At 35.5% G+C, this 19515-nt stretch overlaps 4 protein-coding genes across 4 annotated transcripts; 3 read left to right on the top strand and 1 right to left on the bottom strand.

Annotated features, from left to right (window-relative positions):
* Nucleotides 1-569: 569 nt before the first annotated feature.
* On the bottom strand, nucleotides 570-4047 carry LOC106306485 (FGGY carbohydrate kinase domain-containing protein). The gene is made up of 15 exons (XM_013743119.1): nucleotides 3880-4047; nucleotides 3622-3701; nucleotides 3443-3560; nucleotides 3193-3371; nucleotides 3042-3124; nucleotides 2780-2967; nucleotides 2642-2703; nucleotides 2443-2551; nucleotides 2256-2375; nucleotides 2055-2174; nucleotides 1472-1595; nucleotides 1253-1409; nucleotides 1100-1172; nucleotides 892-1019; nucleotides 570-798 (listed from the first exon to the last, which is right to left on the bottom strand). The coding sequence occupies exons 1-15, from the start codon at nucleotides 3959-3961 to the stop codon at nucleotides 676-678; spliced, it is 1746 nt and encodes a 581-aa protein (XP_013598573.1). The 5' UTR covers nucleotides 3962-4047; the 3' UTR covers nucleotides 570-675.
* A 1917-nt stretch (nucleotides 4048-5964) lies between these two features.
* Nucleotides 5965-7279, top strand: LOC106306486 (probable xyloglucan endotransglucosylase/hydrolase protein 17). Its single transcript, XM_013743120.1, has 3 exons — nucleotides 5965-6296; nucleotides 6382-6575; nucleotides 6819-7279. Exons 1-3 carry the CDS (start codon nucleotides 6009-6011, stop codon nucleotides 7189-7191), a joined length of 855 nt encoding a protein of 284 aa, XP_013598574.1. The 5' UTR covers nucleotides 5965-6008; the 3' UTR covers nucleotides 7192-7279.
* A 1284-nt stretch (nucleotides 7280-8563) lies between these two features.
* Nucleotides 8564-9898, top strand: LOC106301975 (probable xyloglucan endotransglucosylase/hydrolase protein 18). The gene is made up of 3 exons (XM_013738478.1): nucleotides 8564-8904; nucleotides 8999-9192; nucleotides 9397-9898. Exons 1-3 carry the CDS (start codon nucleotides 8623-8625, stop codon nucleotides 9767-9769), a joined length of 849 nt encoding a protein of 282 aa, XP_013593932.1. The 5' UTR covers nucleotides 8564-8622; the 3' UTR covers nucleotides 9770-9898.
* A 7361-nt stretch (nucleotides 9899-17259) lies between these two features.
* LOC106306564 (xyloglucan endotransglucosylase/hydrolase protein 24) lies at nucleotides 17260-18642 on the top strand. Its single transcript, XM_013743223.1, has 3 exons — nucleotides 17260-17588; nucleotides 17765-17958; nucleotides 18077-18642. Exons 1-3 carry the CDS (start codon nucleotides 17325-17327, stop codon nucleotides 18456-18458), a joined length of 840 nt encoding a protein of 279 aa, XP_013598677.1. The 5' UTR covers nucleotides 17260-17324; the 3' UTR covers nucleotides 18459-18642.
* Nucleotides 18643-19515: the final 873 nt, after the last annotated feature.

The following is a 19515-nucleotide window of genomic DNA, read 5'->3' as shown; positions in this document are numbered from 1 at the left end:
TATTTTGTCATAACAAAAATTTTAAACCATGGATTGCAAAATTTGAATGTTAGACTTTTAACAGTTTTAGTAATTTATAGTCATTTTTTAAAATTCAAAATATAACATATACAGAAAAATTTAAATTTTTATAATATGGTTATTGTGATTTTTTTAAATTATTTTAATAGTTTAAAATTAAACAAATTTGATAGAAGATACATTATTTTTTTATCAGATCTTTATTATTCAAAATCATTAATTGTCATATATACTTTAGCCACATTAGGCAATTCCGTAATCTTTATTTAAGGAAATAATAAATGATATTAATAATGAATTTATGGTTAGTTTAATAAAAAGCTTATTATATAATTAGATGGACCAACATATTTCTCTAATAATTCTAAGAATCATCCTAGTGATGACACGTGGCTACAAAAAAAAGTTATAATGTTTCACAAATAATATATAGGGGATTCTGAAAACTTACTAAAGAATTAAGAAGATTAAAACAAATAAACTGTCATACCTTTTTTGTTACATTTCACCTTAATACTATATTTTATTAATTATTGATTAGTAAGATGTAGAGAAAAGAGTAGATGAATTGTAGAAATACCAAATTTTATAAATTGTATAAAATAGCAAAGAAAGATGAAATGTATACAGACTATGTTTGATTAGGACAGGACACTAGGAAAGAGCTTGTGTGATGATGGAACGGTGAGACAATTGCTGTTCATAGAGGTCACGGAAGATGCGGTATTTTGCATCGTGATACTTCTTAACCTTAGGGTCTGATGATGAATGAACCACCTGCAATGCCATCACAAGTGACGCCATAAACCACATAATCAACTCATGAATTTGAGTACTGACAAAGCAATGAAGTTAGATAAGCATATATACTTGTCCAGCTGCGTTCAAAGCTTTCATAGCATCATGGAGACTAGGATACCTCTTGGCAGCAACAGCTCCAAGAATGGCTGCTCCTAGAAGAACAGACTCGCTTTCTCGTGGTAGAATAATCGGACAACCTGCCAAATTCACCATCCAATGAGATTCCATTTTGATTATGGAATAAGTGATAACAAAGGGTGTGGTTAGTACTGCATACCAACGATATCAGCATGTTCTTGGATGAACAGTGGGTTCTTTGAAAGGCCTCCACAAGCAAGCAGTGTGTCAATCTAATATCAAATGCAAAGACAAGATAATTATGAGGCCATGGAAGTGAATGCCTATAGAACAGAGTGTGAAGAATACTTACTTTGTGACCATGAGCATTGCAATGCTCTACAATGTGACGTGTGCCGTAAGCAATCCCCTGTACTGTGGCTAAGTATAGAAGAGCTAGCTGCTTTTCTGATGTGTCAAGAGTCATTCCAAATACCACTCCTTTTGAATTTGGGTCTGCAACGGGAGACCTGTAACACAGCTTTGAGTCAATAAAGCTAAGAGACAGAGCAGGGCTTTCTATTTCATTCACCTGTTTCCATGAAAGTCTGGAAGGATATGCATCTCTGAGGTAAGTGCAGCTACAAATGGAGAACTTGTATCTTCTTGCGCCATCGACTTTAAGATGTTGTTCAGAAGTTCAAACACAGAAACTTCTGCAAGAGACCAAGACAATAGCATTTAGGCCTGGGATTTTGTCTGAACCCGCCGAAATTTTTGGTCAGTTTGGTTAGAAGTTCTGTTTGTAGTTTTTAATAAAAAAAAATTGGTTTTTGGTTAGGCAATCGGTTACTTCGGTTTTCTTAAAAATATATCCAAACAATACTAAACTCCAAACCGAACAAATCAAATTTTGAACCAAACTAACCGAATTTATCCGAAATTTAACAAAATTAAACCGAAATCTAACCGAAATCAAAAACATCAGTAGGATTTTCAAAAAATCGAACTAACAGAATACCGAACTTTATTTCAGGTTAATTCAGTAAGATTTATGTCAAACCGAACTAAACTAAACCGAACAACCCAAACCCACATGCCTAGTAGCATTCAACCAATGTTTTTCTCAATAGAAGTGAAAAGAGAAGGGGAAAAAAGGTGGGAAGGTTTGATACTCTGGGAAGCAGCTTGATTTGCAAGACGGGGAGAAGCAACATGGTTTTCGATTATGTGATCAAGTAAAGCCCCAGTGGCACTCTGTCCTCCTTCCGTAAGCCAATACTCCGGAACCATAGCTACAGAGAATAAACCAGAGTGAGATTTCATCTATCAAAATTAGAAAGAAAGGATTAGAGAGAGACTAAACGAGAATGTACCTGACCAGAAAGGCCCCCACACGCCGGGAATAAACAGCTTTTCACGTGAAACAGCCATATGGCACGTTGATGTGCCACATACTAAAACCATTCGAGTGCATAAGGTATCCACATCCGAATCTGAAACATAACAACTCATAGAGACTAGTACACCACTTTACGCTAGACTAAAATAGCAAAAGAGTACCTTTCTTCAAGGAGTCTGAATCTGATTTACTTTCCATGACACCAACACCACCTGCATGAGCATCAATGAGTGATGTCCCCACAGGTGTTCCAGCCAATAGACCCAGTTCCTAAGAATCAAAACAAAAGAATTTTTTTTAATAAGTTTTTAATTGAATGAAAATAAAAACCAAAGATGTAAGTGGTTGTTTAGTACTTGCCTTAGCAGCTGTTGCAGTTAGACCGTTACCAAGTGGATGCCCCGGAAAAGCCACACTTCTCCCTAGTTAACAATTGATAGCTAAAGGTTTCACAGTTCCTCTTAGATCATTTCCAACAACAAAAAAAATTATGCATACCGATCTTAGCATGGTGCCCATCTACAAGATCGCCTAAGCCAATCTCTTCCCAGAACTCATCATCCCACCCACACGCTTCCATATCACGAGAAGCCTTCTCAGTCATCTGCTGCTGCATATGTGCATGACCAAGATACGTCCATTTACATACCGTGGTGCACAAGCTACGTGTATCATCTCCAGTAGCTCTAAGAGGGAAACAAAAAGGAATCAGAAAAATGTAAAGATTCAAGAGAGCTAAAAGGTTTAACAGAGCAGGCACCTGTAGGAGAGCCAATCACTCAAGTCCATCCACTTATACACCATTGACCAAGACTCCTGGAGATTCTCTTTCACCCATAGCAACTACAAAAGCAGAGATTATACTCAAACAAGCTGAAACAAAATACGTTGTTAAAGTAACTTCCACCTACTTTTGGTGGCTCCATTTCTGGAGAAACACCTCCGCCACAGTACTGCAACACTGGAGAATTAAACGAGTTGATTCTCTCCGCCTGCTTCACAGCTCTATGGTCCATCCAAACAATAATGTTCCTTCTCGAATCACCACTCCAAGAGACAGTAACAGGAGACCCCTCAGCATCAACCGCCACTGCAAAGACAATAACAAACGTTACTTGTTAACCTTCTCCCCTAAGTCTCAAATGCTACAAAAGTACAAACCGAGAGAGCAGGTGGCAGCAAAGCCTATTCCTTTGACTTCAACATCAGAAACATTAGTAAGAGAGCAAGCAGACTTCACAGCTGCACAAACCGCGTGCCATATATCCGTTGAAGATTGCTGTTCCAAAACATCAACTAATCAGAGTTTAACATCAGCTCGAAAACAAAGTAAGTCTTACCTCAACACAGTCTCCGTCTTTCCAAATCTGTATAGGACTACTAGAAGAGCCTAGAAGCTTTCCACTTTCATCAAACAAACCTATAAGAAAGAATACAACTTTGAGACGTTAAACAGAGTCTAGTGACTTGTTCCGATACAATCGAGGTCGAATTACAAAACCCATTTAAGGATTAGACAAAAAGGTTCGATCTTTATGGATTTTGATCGAACTACACGATTCTCAGAATTGACGATTAAAAGGGGGAGAAGGGTAAACCGGCTCGGGCGCTTCCGGTTCCGACGTCTACACCGAGGAAGACGGAGCGAGATGGGAATGGATTTAACTCAACGGTGGTCATCTCAACGGCGACGGCGAGCCACGGAGGACGGTTGTGACTTACTTTATCTGATCTGATAACATTACTCGTTCCACTCTTAATTTGTTTTTTTATCAGTATTTTTTTTTAAAATCCAGGTCACCAGCAAAACTGCCACGTAATTTTAGTTCTATCCAAATATCATAATTTTCTGACCCAAAAAAAAAAGATAATATGTTCGGACTATTTGTTAGCCTTGTCGGATTTTTGGAGGAGGTAAAGAAGCCTTCTTTGTTATGGCAGTGTGAATAAATTATAGACGTATGGGATCACATGCAAAATTGAGAATAGAGTTTGTTATCATGTGAAGCAAGATTAAGAGTGTGCCGCCGAGACATAATCTCCCGGTAATTGCATGCTGCTTCCGCTCGTGTTCTTGGTCATCCGGTTTACTTCATTCACAGAAGTGATAGGAATGTTGTTTGATGTGAAGAATTAGAAGATGGCACTTATCTCAGTGTCAGTCGGGAGCGTTGGGTTATCAGTCAGCTATAGGAGCGGTAGTATTCATTGTTTTAAGGTGGTCTTTCTTTGGATAGCTTGCGGCAGCTATTCGGTTTTTCGTCTAGTCCTGGAGTAGTCTGGTTCTTACCAGGCCCAGTTCTGAAAACTTCTTAAAAAATTTGGACTTGAAGCACAAAATAAATAATGGATGTTTTGTTGGTTTAAATTTGCTATTTTAGTGTGAAACATAAGCTACTCCTACCATCTGAGCCATTGATAACCTTTTTTTTTTTTTTTAAAACAAAATATTTATGTTTTATAATAGCTGGAAGCAGAGCCGGTCTTGAACAGAAGCGGGCCAAACCCGTGCTTCCGGCGGCAAAATATTAAGTAATAATCTGGCTGCCTTTGTGTCAAAACTCCTTTCATCCTACTTGATAATTGTACCATTGTTGGCTTGATGAAGTCATGAGTTCGAATCTAATAAGCCTAATAATTACTTTTGACTTCTAGCCCACATATTTCTAGGACCGGCTCTGGCTGGAAGTAGATGCTTCTACTGCCTCTTCCCAGAGCCACTATTGCTCCTAACCCGTCTTGTTCTGTAACTACGTTAATGTGAGAATTGTGTTTGTCTTCGTTCCAATCATTTGTTGTTCGTAATTTGTTATGATGTTTGTGTTTTCTACTACTAGTCTGTCATTATATGTTTTATAAATATCTAAAATTAGATAAACTTAACATTTCTACCCACAAAAATATTACAAGATAGAAGTTATAATTGTGTTAATTAATGTATATGTTATTAGATATGATGGATTTGAGAAACCAAATGAGGTACAAAATCATCAAAGTCACGGTGGAATGTATAGTTCTATGACTGTAGAGACTACTAGTCTATATGTAATCCATCTTGAGGCAACAAAACCTTAACTATATTGATGAGTTTTAGTTTGGGACCTTTAGAGATGACTTGTTTTCTCATGAAGAATTAGTTTCAGTTCCATTTTGTGAACATATTTATTCCGATCCAAGCAGTAACCATGGATGAGGTGTGAAATTCTGGTTTGGTCCATCACACATTCCTCTTTCCCCCAAATCACGTTCTTTGTTTCACTTTTCAATGTATATTGTCTTGCTGTTACGGTCTACGTGGGCTCGGTTTAAAATTACAAACAGAAAACACCGACGAATATCTCTGTGGGCGGTGCTCGAAAGTCGAAAACGTGTTGACGTACCCAAAACATTGGGACCAGTCAGTCTGATACAAATGTCCAAAAATCATTTCGGTTTGTAAAGCTATAGAAATAACAAAGTTAATATTTTAATTTTTGATTAGCTTTGCCGACAAAAAAGAATTTTTTTTGATTCGCTTTGCAACAGCAAACAAAGGATCAAATAATTCATTTAATATTATAAAGCTGTGACCCAACGAGACCAAAAAGCACATGCACCCACCCACTAGTGATCAACCCCATGAAACGTCCATCTCTCTCTCTCTCTTTCCGTTTCATTTTCTATATAAACCAACGTCACTTACCTCATTTTTCCATCAACAATAAACATCTGAGATCTACAAACTAAAATGAAGTCTTCTTGTGGTACAAGGTTTGCGTTCTTGGTTCTCTTTCTCTTTGCGGTACAATCAGTGTGCGTCTATGCCGGTACCGGTAGCTTCCACAAAGATGTGAAGATACACTGGGGTGATGGCCGTGGAAAGATTCACGACAATGAAGGAAAGCTTCTTTCTCTTTCCCTTGACAAGTCCTCTGGATCCGGTTTCCAATCGAATGATGAGTTTCTCTATGGCAAAGCTGAGGTTCAAATGAAGCTTGTCCCTGGTAACTCTGCTGGAACAGTCACAACTTTCTATGTAAGTAACATATATATTGTTTCTAACCATTCTCGTTATATGCTTGAATAAATATAGTTACTGAGTGTGTTGGTGTTTTGTGTAGCTTAAATCACCAGGTACCACGTGGGATGAGATTGACTTCGAGTTCTTGGGAAACATTAGTGGTCATCCGTATACTCTTCATACTAATGTTTACACAAAGGGGTCAGGAGACAAAGAACAACAGTTTCATTTATGGTTTGACCCAACCCGTGAATTTCACACTTACTGCATCACATGGAACCCCGAAAGGATTATGTAAGCACATCTTTTGACCCCTTGTATAAAAGATTATGTTCCAAATCGATATAAAAACCTGAAAAAACTATATAAAAGACTAAAAGAATCTGAAAGACGCACATTTTTGAATTTACAAAAATTAAGACAAATGTTATAAATCGGTGAAACACTGTTTTATCATATACATATTATACAACCTCATATGCTTTGAGACTATGTGTTCATGAATCAAGATTTTTACTGTTTTATTCCTTTTTTCAGTTTTACAGTTGATAACGTTCCCATTAGAGAGTTCAAGAACTCCGAGTCGATCGGAATCCCTTTCCCAAAGATCCAACCAATGAGACTCTACGCTAGCCTTTGGGAAGCTGAGCATTGGGCTACAAGAGGAGGATTAGAGAAGACAGATTGGTCAAAAGCTCCTTTTACTGCTTTCTACAGAAACTACAATGTGGAAGGATGTGTTTGGGCTAATGGTAAATCATCTTGCGCTGCTAACTCCCCATGGTACACTCAGAAACTCGACCAAAGAGGCATGAACAGAGTGAAATGGGCACAGCGTAACTACATGGTCTACAACTATTGCACCGACAAAAAGAGGTTTCCCAAAGGTGTTCCTGCAGTGTGCACTTAAACTATTGATTCATGAATAAGTTACTTGGCGTTGTCTTTGTAACTCAAATGAGTTTTATTTATTTTGTTTGATTCATTCGTTGCTCGTATGTGTGTTTGTGGTGTATGAGCAAGATTTTCATAATAATAATGAATAATAATTTATATGAAACAAGAGTTCTCGTTGCTTAAATTAATTGGCTCCACTTGATTTGTGAAATTCATAAATTATTGAGAGCACCAGAAATTTTATACTTCTTGGGAAGCACATTAATAAATAACAACAAGTTTTCTAGATGGAGGACCGGCGAGACTGTCCAAGTTTCAACCTACATGTTTGCTTCCTTTGAGAAAATAATTCTAGATGTAACATGTGGTCCAATGTGATTTCATTTCTATCGACACTTATTTCATGAGATAAATTTAGTCTGAGATTCGTTTACGCAAAATGGAGTAGAAACAAAAACAATATAGCAAGAAATCATCAATCATGTGCCTCTTAAGTCTTAACGTGTGGGAAAGGTGATGGATTTATATACTCAACGTCAAAAACGGGTCATGAGCTTTCATATTTTTATATTGGCCAGGCTACAATGATGTACATGAATATTGTTAGGAAAGGGCCAAGATCTTGAAAATGGATCACCGTTGGTTTATTAATCTCATGAATTAGTTAATTGTTTGGTATGGTAGTCCAAGTTTCCTAGGGACTACTTTGTCAAACTAATTCTCAAATTAATATCCTAACTTACTCGTCTTCCAAGCTTATGTTATAAACTTATAAATATTCAGTTAATTAAATTATATTACACGTAACGTTACCGGCAAATCGTCCAATGTTATTTTATTTACCCGAACATATTTTCTTGTTGTTTAGTTTGGCTAGTGGTTCATTAAGAGATTGAAATATCATATCATCTGGATCAAAATATATTATGCAACGGTTTAGCTGTGGAATATACAGGACCATGTTTTCGTAATCACGATGAAATTATAATGTGAATAAGACAAATGATTGAAAGTAGTGGAAAGAATATAAAACTAGATATTATTAAAATGCAGATATTTATATATTTGGACCCTCTACGGCGGGGAGGGTTTACGCTCATGTCAAAAGTCGAAGCCGTGTTGACAAAATGGCCCCATTACTTTCGAAACGCGGGACCAGCATCCGATATGCAAATTGTCCACATACATTATTTTTTCTCTGTTTTGTAACAATAAACGAGTCATGCAAATTATATTCTATTGGATTATTATGTAACAACCAACAAGAGGCCGAATGAGCCAACTAGAATACAGCACATACATGATCAATAATCAAACCTATGAAACTTCCGTCTCTTTTTCCTTTCCCATTTTCCAGCAGCTATATAAACTCAAGTCACTTAACTCAATATCCATCAACAAATACAACTGAGATATCAAGTCCCCTCGAGAAATCTATCAGAAAATGAAGCTTTCTTGTGGTACAAGATTCACGTTCTTGGTTCTCTTTCTATTCGCAGCACAATCTGTTGCTGTGTATGCTGGTAGCTTCCATAAAGATGTTCAGATACATTGGGGTGATGGCCGTGGAAAGGTTCGTGACAGAGATGGAAAGCTTCTCTCTCTCTCGCTTGACAAATCCTCTGGTTCGGGTTTTCAGTCCAATCAGGAGTTTCTCTATGGTAAAGCTGAGGTTCAAATGAAACTTGTCCCTGGTAACTCTGCTGGAACAGTCACAACATTCTATGTAAGTAACATATTGTTTCTGACCATTCTTGTCATCTTTTGCTATACGCTTGAACACATTTATTTATTGAGTGTTTTATGATGACTTTGTGTAGCTTAAATCACCGGGAACTACATGGGATGAGATCGATTTCGAGTTCTTGGGAAACATAAGTGGCCATCCGTATACTCTCCATACTAATGTTTACACACGAGGCTCTGGAGACAAAGAACAGCAGTTTCATCTATGGTTCGACCCAACAAAGAACTTTCACACTTACTGCATCACATGGAATCCCCAAAGGATTATGTAAGTACATCATGCATTAATCTTATATGTTTTAGGATATATATAAATGAACTTATACTTTTGTTAATGTTCCAACCGTTAACTTCCAATTCAGACCAATGGAAAATTAGTAAATTGTAACATGTCTCTTAGATGTTATTCTAGGTCTTATTACATTTTTTATATATGATTCCTAATAGGTATATTGTGTTGTCTTTCTTTCAGTTTTACAGTTGATGGCATTCCTATTAGAGAGTTTAAGAACTCCGAGTCAATGGGAGTTCCATTCCCAAAGAACCAACCAATGAGGCTGTACGCGAGTCTTTGGGAAGCAGAGCATTGGGCCACGAGGGGAGGATTGGAGAAAACAGATTGGTCAAAAGCTCCTTTCACTGCCTTTTACAGAAACTACAATGTGGAAGGATGTGTATGGGCTAATGGAAAATCATTTTGCCCCGCGAATTCGCCATGGTTCACTCAAAAAGTTGACCTGGAAGGCCAGAAAAAAATGAAATGGGCACAGAGTAAGTACATGGTCTACAACTATTGCACCGATAAAACAAGGTTTCCTAAAGGTGTTCCTGCCGTGTGCACTTAAATTATTGATTCTTGAAATAAGTTACTTGGCATTGCCTTTGTAATTCGAATGAGTTTTATCTATTGCTTTTATTCATTTGTTGCTCATATTATGTGTACGTGGTGTTTGTATAAGATTTTTTTTTAAAAAATAATAACAAGTAATAAATTATGGAAACAAGAGTTCGGTTATAAAACTTGATGAAACTTAATTGATTTCACTAGAGTTGTATAGTTCTTAAACATGAGAGAGGTTCAATAACTAGTTATATTACATTGATGCAAGATATATTAAATATGAAACTAGTTAAGAGGATACAACCTCTAACGCTCTAACAAAAACAAGTGACAAGCTGCTCTCTCAGACACGAACATCGAGGAGACCTTGCGATTCACGATCTCCGGCGCCGGTGAGGCTCTTTATCGCCGGCGCGGGCCACCATCTCTTCTCTGCTCTCTGCTCTTCACGCTACTGCTTTGTTTTTGCTCTGCTTTGTTTCTCTTCATGCTTAGTGAAGGAAGGAGATCCCGACGAAGCACGCGACGAGGACCATCGATCTGGTTCTCTGTTCTCGTCCTCTTGGTGTCTCTTCCCTATTGTTTGTTCTGTTCACCAGCAATGAGTCGGGAGGACTCTCCCACCGCTGCTGTGCTTTGTTTATGGGGGGTAATCTCCGTTGAACCCATGTTTTACCGCCGATAGACAAGTCACACGGAAGGCTTTGTCCAAGCTCTTCAATCTGCCATGGAGCATCATGTTCATCACTTGTGTTCTCCCTTTCTTCAACAAGGAAAAGCTGAGTCCAAAATCTTCTCGGGTTTTGCTTCCCTCCAGTTCCAGCGCCGGATCCGTAGCATCCTCCGACCAGATCCGTGTTTGGTTGGCAAACTTATACCGTCCTTGACAACCTTACAACCATGTCTTCATCTGTTTGTGAATCTGATGTCCGATGTAGGTGAGAATCCACTCCGGCGTCTAGCTCTGAGTCATTTGTTTGTGAATCCGGTGTCCGATGTAGGTGGAAATCCGACGTCCAGCTCTGAGCCATCAAAAGTAAGGTCATGTTGTATGCACACAACTTCCATCTCCTCCTCTGTTGCGGAACGTATTTCACTACCATATCTCTTTTCTATGAATGGAGCAAATTTCTCGGATTCTTTTTCGAGCTTTAGTTTCAGTTTACTCACCGGTTTGTTATCTTGTGGAGCGGCTTGTACGGGGCCTGAAGGTGCAATTGAGACTACTTCGGTTTTTCTTGTTGGTGAGAACTGTCTCTCAACGTCGCTTGTGACTATCTCTAAGCTGTCCGACTTTGTCGTGAAAGCTTCCCCGACGCATTCAAGCATCGTCTCGAATTCGCTGTCATCTTCGGTTGAAGACTTATCTCGTTTAGATTATTTATTTGTTGCATTTTATGCTTATGGACAAAGAGGATGAATGATTTCTTCTTTTTGTTGTATGGCAGAAGATTGAGTTTTTAATGAAAGTAAGTTTGTGTTTCAAAAAAAAAAAAAACAAAAACAAGTGACAACAATTTAGAACATAAGAGTATTGTCGCGCTTCAGGAGTACATGAAGGTACGAAGGTTTCCAGAACGGCAGAACCAATGTGGGCTATCTTAGCAAACTGGGCCTATGGACTGATACGATTTTATTTCTTATGCAACAACATCTATATGAAAATGTATACTAAAATTTAATGAAGTAAGATGTATATTAGATAGCCAATAGACTCTACACACACATGATCTGATCTACAAAAGAGGTGAGTAAATAATGTACAAATAAAGGTACTATCTCTTGCAAGACTTAAGAGGATATCATATATATAAGACACCACAGCATCCGTAATTGTGGTATTGGCTAGATGAAGAGGACGAATGGCACCAACCAATGAGGCTACACAGTCCTAAACCCATATTGTGGTATTGGCTACACAGTCCTAAACCCATATTTGTGCACCGAAAAAAAGGCACCATAAAATAATTAAACGCTTTGAAGTGAAGTTATGGATTGATGCGTTGTGTATGTTTGATCTAGCCGTACACTGTGTCCTATGAATGGGGAAGACATGCGTTGCAGTCTCTGTGTGCACATAGACACTTCACGGAAACCCTCATCTTCGCCTACACTACACACCCTCACGGTTGAATTAGCGTTATTTATATCGTTTTATCTTGATATATTTTAGTTAATAAACATTTTCTTAGTGAGGATTATAACCTTTCAAAAGAAGTATCTTCAGTCAAGTCAAGAGATTAAATGTATATTTCTGCGATTTTCCTCACCTGAATTCAACTTCACTAAGTGGTTAGCTATGGGTCGGATCTTGTTGATCCAACTAATGGCAAAAACAAATCTCTCAAACTATGAACAATAATTAGTTGCTATATGATTTTCCCAACGATTTACTTTTTCGTTTCTTTACTTTTATATGATTAGTTATATGAGTTTATATACAGATTTTTTTCATTCAATTCAAGTATTGTAATAATTAAGTTACTACAGTTGATTTTGTCATATATATATATATATATATATATAGATATTGATAAGTTTAAACTTGTTGATGATTATCTAGTGAATTTTTTTTTGGCATCATCTAGTGAAATTGTTAAAACAAGTGGATAATAACAATATTGCGGATTAGAGTTTAGAAAAGTGTCCATTGTAACATTATTAGTATATCATTACTGGCCATATCCAAGTATGAAAATGACATTTAGAGACCTACAAACCAAAATAATTGATGACGATTACTAATTACGCCTATCCATTGAGATCAGCTGGTTAATGAAAATGACATTCAGCCAATTCTCTTAGGAAGAAAGCATACGAAGATATTTGGTAGGCACGATGTGTTCTGTAACAAATGTATATGAATAATTTGTTTGGTTCTAAATAATTGTGCGGTTGTGAGGTAAGACGACAAGTCTCTCTCTTTCCCTCTCTTTCTCTCTCCCTCTCTTTCTCTCTCTTATAATTTTGCATGCATTGACGAATCCATCGTCATCACTCATCAGTCTCATCTTCGGTGACACTTGAACAATAACGAAATTTACAAATTATATTATGTTACAAATATTGCAAGATTTCAAAAACTACAAGACAGTAGTAACTTTGAAATATTAAAACATATTAAACATATCTAGTGGGTTCAGTCACTATAAAAAGTTTACCCACAACAATTATTAAACATATCTAGTGTATAATGTTCAACAATGTTTTGAAAAGTTCCAATCGTTTAAACAAGCAGTGGTGGTGACTGGTGATAGACGTTCTATAACATATGATTCTATAGTTGACCCCGTCTATATTGTTTCCTTAAACTCAAAATCTCTCGTTCATATGATCATATCGACAAAAGTTTGTTTCTGGATTACAGAAAAAAGTTATACATCCACCAATCTTAGATCAATCTATAACAAATTGCAGCTCTCGCCTTTTCAAAAAGTTTAGTTAATAATTTAGGATTGCATTTTCAATCGGTAATAACATACAGTTTCAAAAGAAAATAACTAAAGCCCGAACGATATGTTTACCCATAATTTGTTTTTGTTATATATATACTCCCTATGTTCCATATTGTAATTAGTTTTAGTTAAAAGCACTAATATTAAGAAATTATTGCTTTTGTAAAAAATATTATTTAATTAATAAACTCAACCTATTATAAAAAAATTAGCATTATTTGATTGGTTACACAATATCTAATAAAGAGAAAATGTGCATTGAAATATGAAAACTACTTATATTGTGAAACAAACATTTTTTGCTAAAATTACTTACAATATAAAACGGATGAAGTATTAATTAACCCCTAAATGGGTAAACAATGTCGAATACAAGCACCAATCGAACAAAATGTTCTAATTCAGATATTACATCATTTGCTTCGCATCGACCAACCAATCCGGGGCATTCCACAAATTCGCTCTACCCTACACAGAATACCGATCATCGTTCCCAAATCCCAACCATTGAAGCTGTTCACAGGGACGTTTACCCAAAATGTTTACCCAAAATTTTGAATTACACAATTATAATTTTCTATAATTAACACGAGCTTGCAACGTTAATGGAGCCCGAAATGGACAAGACCATACATAGTTGTCTGAGATATGGGTTCGTTAAAATGAAATATATGTTGAGTTGAATTAACAGTGAGATTAGGCCCCTCATGATTAAGAACTATGATAAGCCACTACACTTAGAAACTAATCTCATAATGGCACAGCTGTAGAGCTTAGTGGGACCAAGTTGACGTTTAGTTAGGCGGTCCAAATCAAAATTTCCGTGTCAAAGAAAATTCATCCAATGAATCATGTTCATACGTAATATAACTTCAACTTCTTGTAATAGTACTCGTTTTAATTACGTAGCTATCCTGTCTTAATTCGTATGGTCCATCCATACTATACTTGCTCAAAACTCAACCTACTATTTAAATCCAACCTGTCGTTTGTCCTTAAATCATATCAGTGTAATAACGAAATTAAACTGTGTTTGACAAATTTTAGCTTTATATTAATGGAGTTCATATATTGATCCATGCTCTCTACTACACAATTTTGAATAGTGGTTTAATGCTTGACTTCATTCTATTGATTTATGTTACTCATGCCAGACAAAAAGGGTCAAAATAATATATAAGTATTTGCAAGAGTTGCATACTCCACCTTCGCCTACATTTAACTAATTATCAAAAGCTCGTAGTAGCAATTACATTTGTCATAATCTATAGTTTTATGATATTTTATGGCAATGATGTGAAAAATTTATGAAGCTTTGTTTAAAATTGACAACTTATTAGTACCTTTGGCGTAAAAACAGAAGACGAAATTAGCAAAAAGTTGGAACTATCAAACGTTGATTGTTCCTTGAAATAAACAAAGAAGGATGAAAATAGCTTTGGTGCTTGAAAAAATAGTAGCCTTTGAGTTTGGACCACCCTCATATTCATTAGTCATTTCCAATAAATATCAGTACTTGTCCGCATAGACAACATTCAATTTCTTTTATTAGTTGTTTCCTATATATAATTCTAGATGCACTATGGACTAATAGCTGTTTTAATTTGTCAAATATGCATACCAATCAAACTACATTTCCGAGTTTGATCAACAAAAGAAAACCACTTTAACCAAAACTACTCAATAATCCTTCACGCCACATGCAAATAAAGTGTTATACGGTTCTTGAAAATAGATTAGTATACCATATTGGTCTGAAGACTCCACAGTAAACCTACTACACTAGGTTCCATTTTAGTGATAAAGATACATATATTACGTATATAATTCAGCTTTATTTCTATCATTTAATTTATTATACTAAGTTTACATCAAACTGTAGCATTCTATATAATTAAAAGAAAAAAAACAAATATACAGTATACTCATAGGTATGGTTGCATATATATATGGATTATAGTATTTTGCAAAGAAACATCTTTATTAATAAGTGACCAACCAAAAGAAGTCGACCTTTTATGATTAAGAAGAAAAGAAAGAGAAAGAAAGCATGGCTCTGCTTCTACTTGCACCTCTGCTAACGCAATCAAATCTTGAACCCATACAACTAAGCTCATACTTTTCTTCGTTGCGTCTATGCTCAATACACATGTACACTTAATAACAATATTGTTCTTTAGTCACATCATGATAGTATTTCCAAAATATGTAAAGCTTATAAAGCTTTATGTTAAATGCCTACATAAAGAATTTCGAAACGAATCAACTCAAGTTGTTTTATTTCAGAAACATGGGTCCAGTTATTTACGACCTAGTAATTCGATACATACCAAACTATGAGAAAACAAAAACTCAAAATATTTCAAGGAAAAATATATGAATATACATATTCTCTCTTAGGATTTCAAGCTTTCAACTAAATTCCAGAATTTGAAGTCGAACCATTCCACACGTAATGTCCCTCTAGACCTCTTATCTTATCTCCTCACTCTAGGCGTCTTCGTAGGAGGAGAGATGTATAAACACATTTGGATTTCGAAATCCCTAGAATTATATACAATAATGCTACTATATATATACAAAGCATGCAGCAAGTATATCTCAAATGCAGCCCCGGTTCTTACCCATGGCAACATAGGCATTTGCCATGGGTCTATCGGTCCAAAAAAAATTTGTGTTGTTTTAAAGGTCCTTTTCAATCTGTTAAATTATCAAAAAGACTCATAATTAAGTAAACCTAATTTATTTATTACAAGACAAAACAATAAAAAATCTGTACATTCACCATTAGTTTTGAGATATATTTTTTATTTGTTTCAGGTAGTGTTTTGAAAACCGGACCAGACATTGATTCGGCATTGTAACTAGATCAATGGTCGGACCGGTCCAACTGGTTCAACAGGGTTTTAAATTTTAATTAAATTTTATATTAAGTAACTATTATATGTATAACATAAAATAATTTTTATAAATTTTTATATAATTATTAGAATCTAAAAATGATATGAAAACAAAAATAATTTTTTTTAAAAATAATATAAAATAATGAAAATAATTTATTTAGATAGATACTTAGAAAACAATATGATTTTTTTTAAGAAATATTTTTAAAATTTGCAGTTTAAAAAAAATACTTGAATTTGAAAAAAGTAAGATTTTAATATCAATTTTGATCACTGGTTTTAGCGAGTTTTACCGGTTTTCGACCGGGTTTGCTAATTTAACTCAAATCCGGTTTTTAGTATAACCTGAAACCGAATAGATGGCCGAGTCACGGTCCGACCGGCCGGTTTGGTCCAGCCGGCCGGTCCGGTCTAGTTTTCAAAACACTGGTTTCAGGTCTTAGAGTTCAAGTTAAAAGAAATGCAGTGAAGAAAAATATGAAAAATATTTATAAGAGGGTCCATATTCTATGTTTTGCCAAAGGCTATTATTTTGGTTAAGACGGCACTGCTCAAACGATTATTTAATTTCCTTAGCCTAAAGCTCTGATTTGAAAAAAAAACAAAAAAATCCATGAGAGAAAATGGTAAACAAGTATTAACCAAAGGAAAAGTTTATACTAGCATCTATCAGTAGAAGAATTAAAAATAAAATATTAATTAATATTTTGTATATTTCTCAAAATACTTTATAGTATTAGAGATTGCTTTATTTGGTTTACATCGTTCTTTTTTATCCGCATCAATTTTGATATCGTAGTAGTCGGTTTTAAATATCAATTCCAAACTTCAAACAAGTTCCTATAATTTGTGGACTTACCCAAATGAAATTCAAATTCTGACTATGTTTATACATCAATATAACTCCTTTTTATGCCCTTTTTCAAAAAAAAAAAAAAAAAAAAATATAACTCCTTTTTTAATTAAGGATTGTAAAATTATCTGTTAACCAAATGATGGACGTACTGAAGACTCCAGCTGTGATACATCTTGCATGCAATGTCTTGACATTAGCTTCCTTTTGTTCACCCACTCTCTTTTCTCATTTTTTATTTAATTAAACTCTTCTCCTCCTTCCACTATATATAGCTCTCTTCCTTCTCCTCTCTTCCTCACATTCCTCACCAATCGCAATACCACACACCCACACGTACACACAACAATGTCTCCTTTCAAAATATTCTTCTTTGCGGCTCTTCTTGCGGCTGTGTTTTCATTCTCCGCCGCTGATTTCAACAGCGACGTTAACGTAGCTTGGGGAAACGGCCGTGGGAAGATACTCAACAACGGACAGCTTCTTACTCTCTCCTTAGACAGGTCCTCTGGTTCTGGTTTTCAATCCAAAACAGAGTATTTGTTTGGAAAGATCGATATGCAGATTAAGCTTGTTCCTGGTAACTCAGCAGGAACCGTCACAACTTTCTACGTAAGTTACTCAACATGGACTTTTCATGAGATATATGTTTGATAATTATTACAATTTTTTTCTTAAATTTCATCCATTTTATTATTAGATTTTAAAAACCGCAGTCATACAGTTTAACACGCTATTAAAATAGTTATCTTGATTATTAAGTTCTTGTTTTTTATATATTTTTGCAGCTGAAATCTGAAGGATCGACTTGGGATGAGATAGATTTTGAGTTCTTGGGTAACATGAGTGGAGATCCTTATACTCTACACACTAATGTTTACACTCAAGGTAAAGGTGACAAAGAGCAACAATTCTATCTCTGGTTCGACCCAACAGCGAACTTTCACACTTATTCAATCCTCTGGAACCCTCAAAGAATCATGTAAAGTCAAAAATCTCACTTTTCTTGCTTTACAAGTAAAGTCTATTAAACAAACCCTAATCAGGGTTCAAGCATTTTTAATGACCCCTAATCTGTTTTGTCCTTTTTTTTGGCTCAGATTGACAGTCGATGATACACCAATTAGAGAGTTTAAAAACTCTGAATCAATCGGTGTTTTGTTTCCAAAGAGCAAGCCGATGAGGATGTACGCAAGTCTATGGAACGCAGACGATTGGGCAACGAGAGGTGGTCTGGTTAAAACGGATTGGTCCAAAGCTCCATTCATGGCTGCTTACAGGAACATTAAGATCGACGGGTGTGCTCATATCAACGGAAGATCGTCTTGTAGCCCAAGCTCTAGTTGGTATACTCAACAAATGGATGCAACTAGCCAAGCTAGACTCAGATGGGTTCAGAAGAATTACATGATCTACAACTATTGCACGGACCGTAAGAGGTTCCCACAGGGAATCCCTCGTGAGTGTGCACCAAGCGCATAGAATATTTTAATTATAAAGTATATAATGTTATACTTCTGTGTGAATGCTCTATGTTTCTTCTTTTGTTGTTTGGGTTTGATTCTTTCGAGTGTATATCTATGTCCAATAACGCAAAAGTTGTGTGTATATATAAATCTATATATATGTAAGAAGAGTCGAAAAGATGTCTTTGTCTGTAAAATAACAGGTTTATGAAAATGAAATTTACTTTCTATTTTTTTTTTCCGATGAAAAATGATAGTTCACTTCACTCATATTGTAAGAAATAAGATTGTTTTTTTTTTTTTGAACATTAAGAAATAAGATTGTTAAAAAAATTATTGTAAGAATTAAGGGAAACGTGTTAAATGCCCTCTTATTTAAATGCAATTACTGGAAAATGTCAGTATAAAACTTTATTGTATCCTGTTGACTAAGTTGTCTAAAAGAAAAAAAATTCTGTTGACTAAAGAACTCATCAAAGAAGCTAACATTCAATAAAAGAAAAATATTTACAATGTTAGTTTTGTCATCAAAGGCTTATCAACTAATCACACCATCACTTCGAAATGAGATCAAAATAGATGGTCTGACGTTAAGTTTAAAGACTCTTTAACGATGATAAGTCATTTATACCTTGCCACTAGGGCTGGGCAAATAAACCGAACCCGAAAATCCGAACCGAACCCGATCCGATGAAAATGAATCCGAACCGATCCGAACCCGACATACATACCGAATGGATCTTGTTTTATGGTATTTCGGGTTATGGGTATTATCCGAACCGAACCCGAAATTAAATGGATATCCGATAGAACCCGAAACATTCAAAATCCCAAAAAAGAACTTGTACCAAACATGATTTCAATTCCTGATATGTAGCCAAAATACACTAAGATATTATTAAACATCTACAATAACTATCTACTACATGAAGGTTGATGGTTGAAAGTGGCGGTTGAGGCTTGAAATTTTTAGATTTTGGTTTTATTTTCATTGAATAATTTTTTTCATTTCATGATAACTTAATTTTTCGTTTTATGATTTCATTTATTGGTTTTCTTTCTATCAATAACAA

The sequence above is a fragment of the Brassica oleracea genome, chromosome C7 (genome assembly GCF_000695525.1).
Source record: "Brassica oleracea var. oleracea cultivar TO1000 chromosome C7, BOL, whole genome shotgun sequence".
Taxonomy (NCBI): Eukaryota; Viridiplantae; Streptophyta; class Magnoliopsida; order Brassicales; family Brassicaceae; genus Brassica; species Brassica oleracea.
This window is presented reverse-complemented; position numbering and strand designations above follow the sequence as displayed.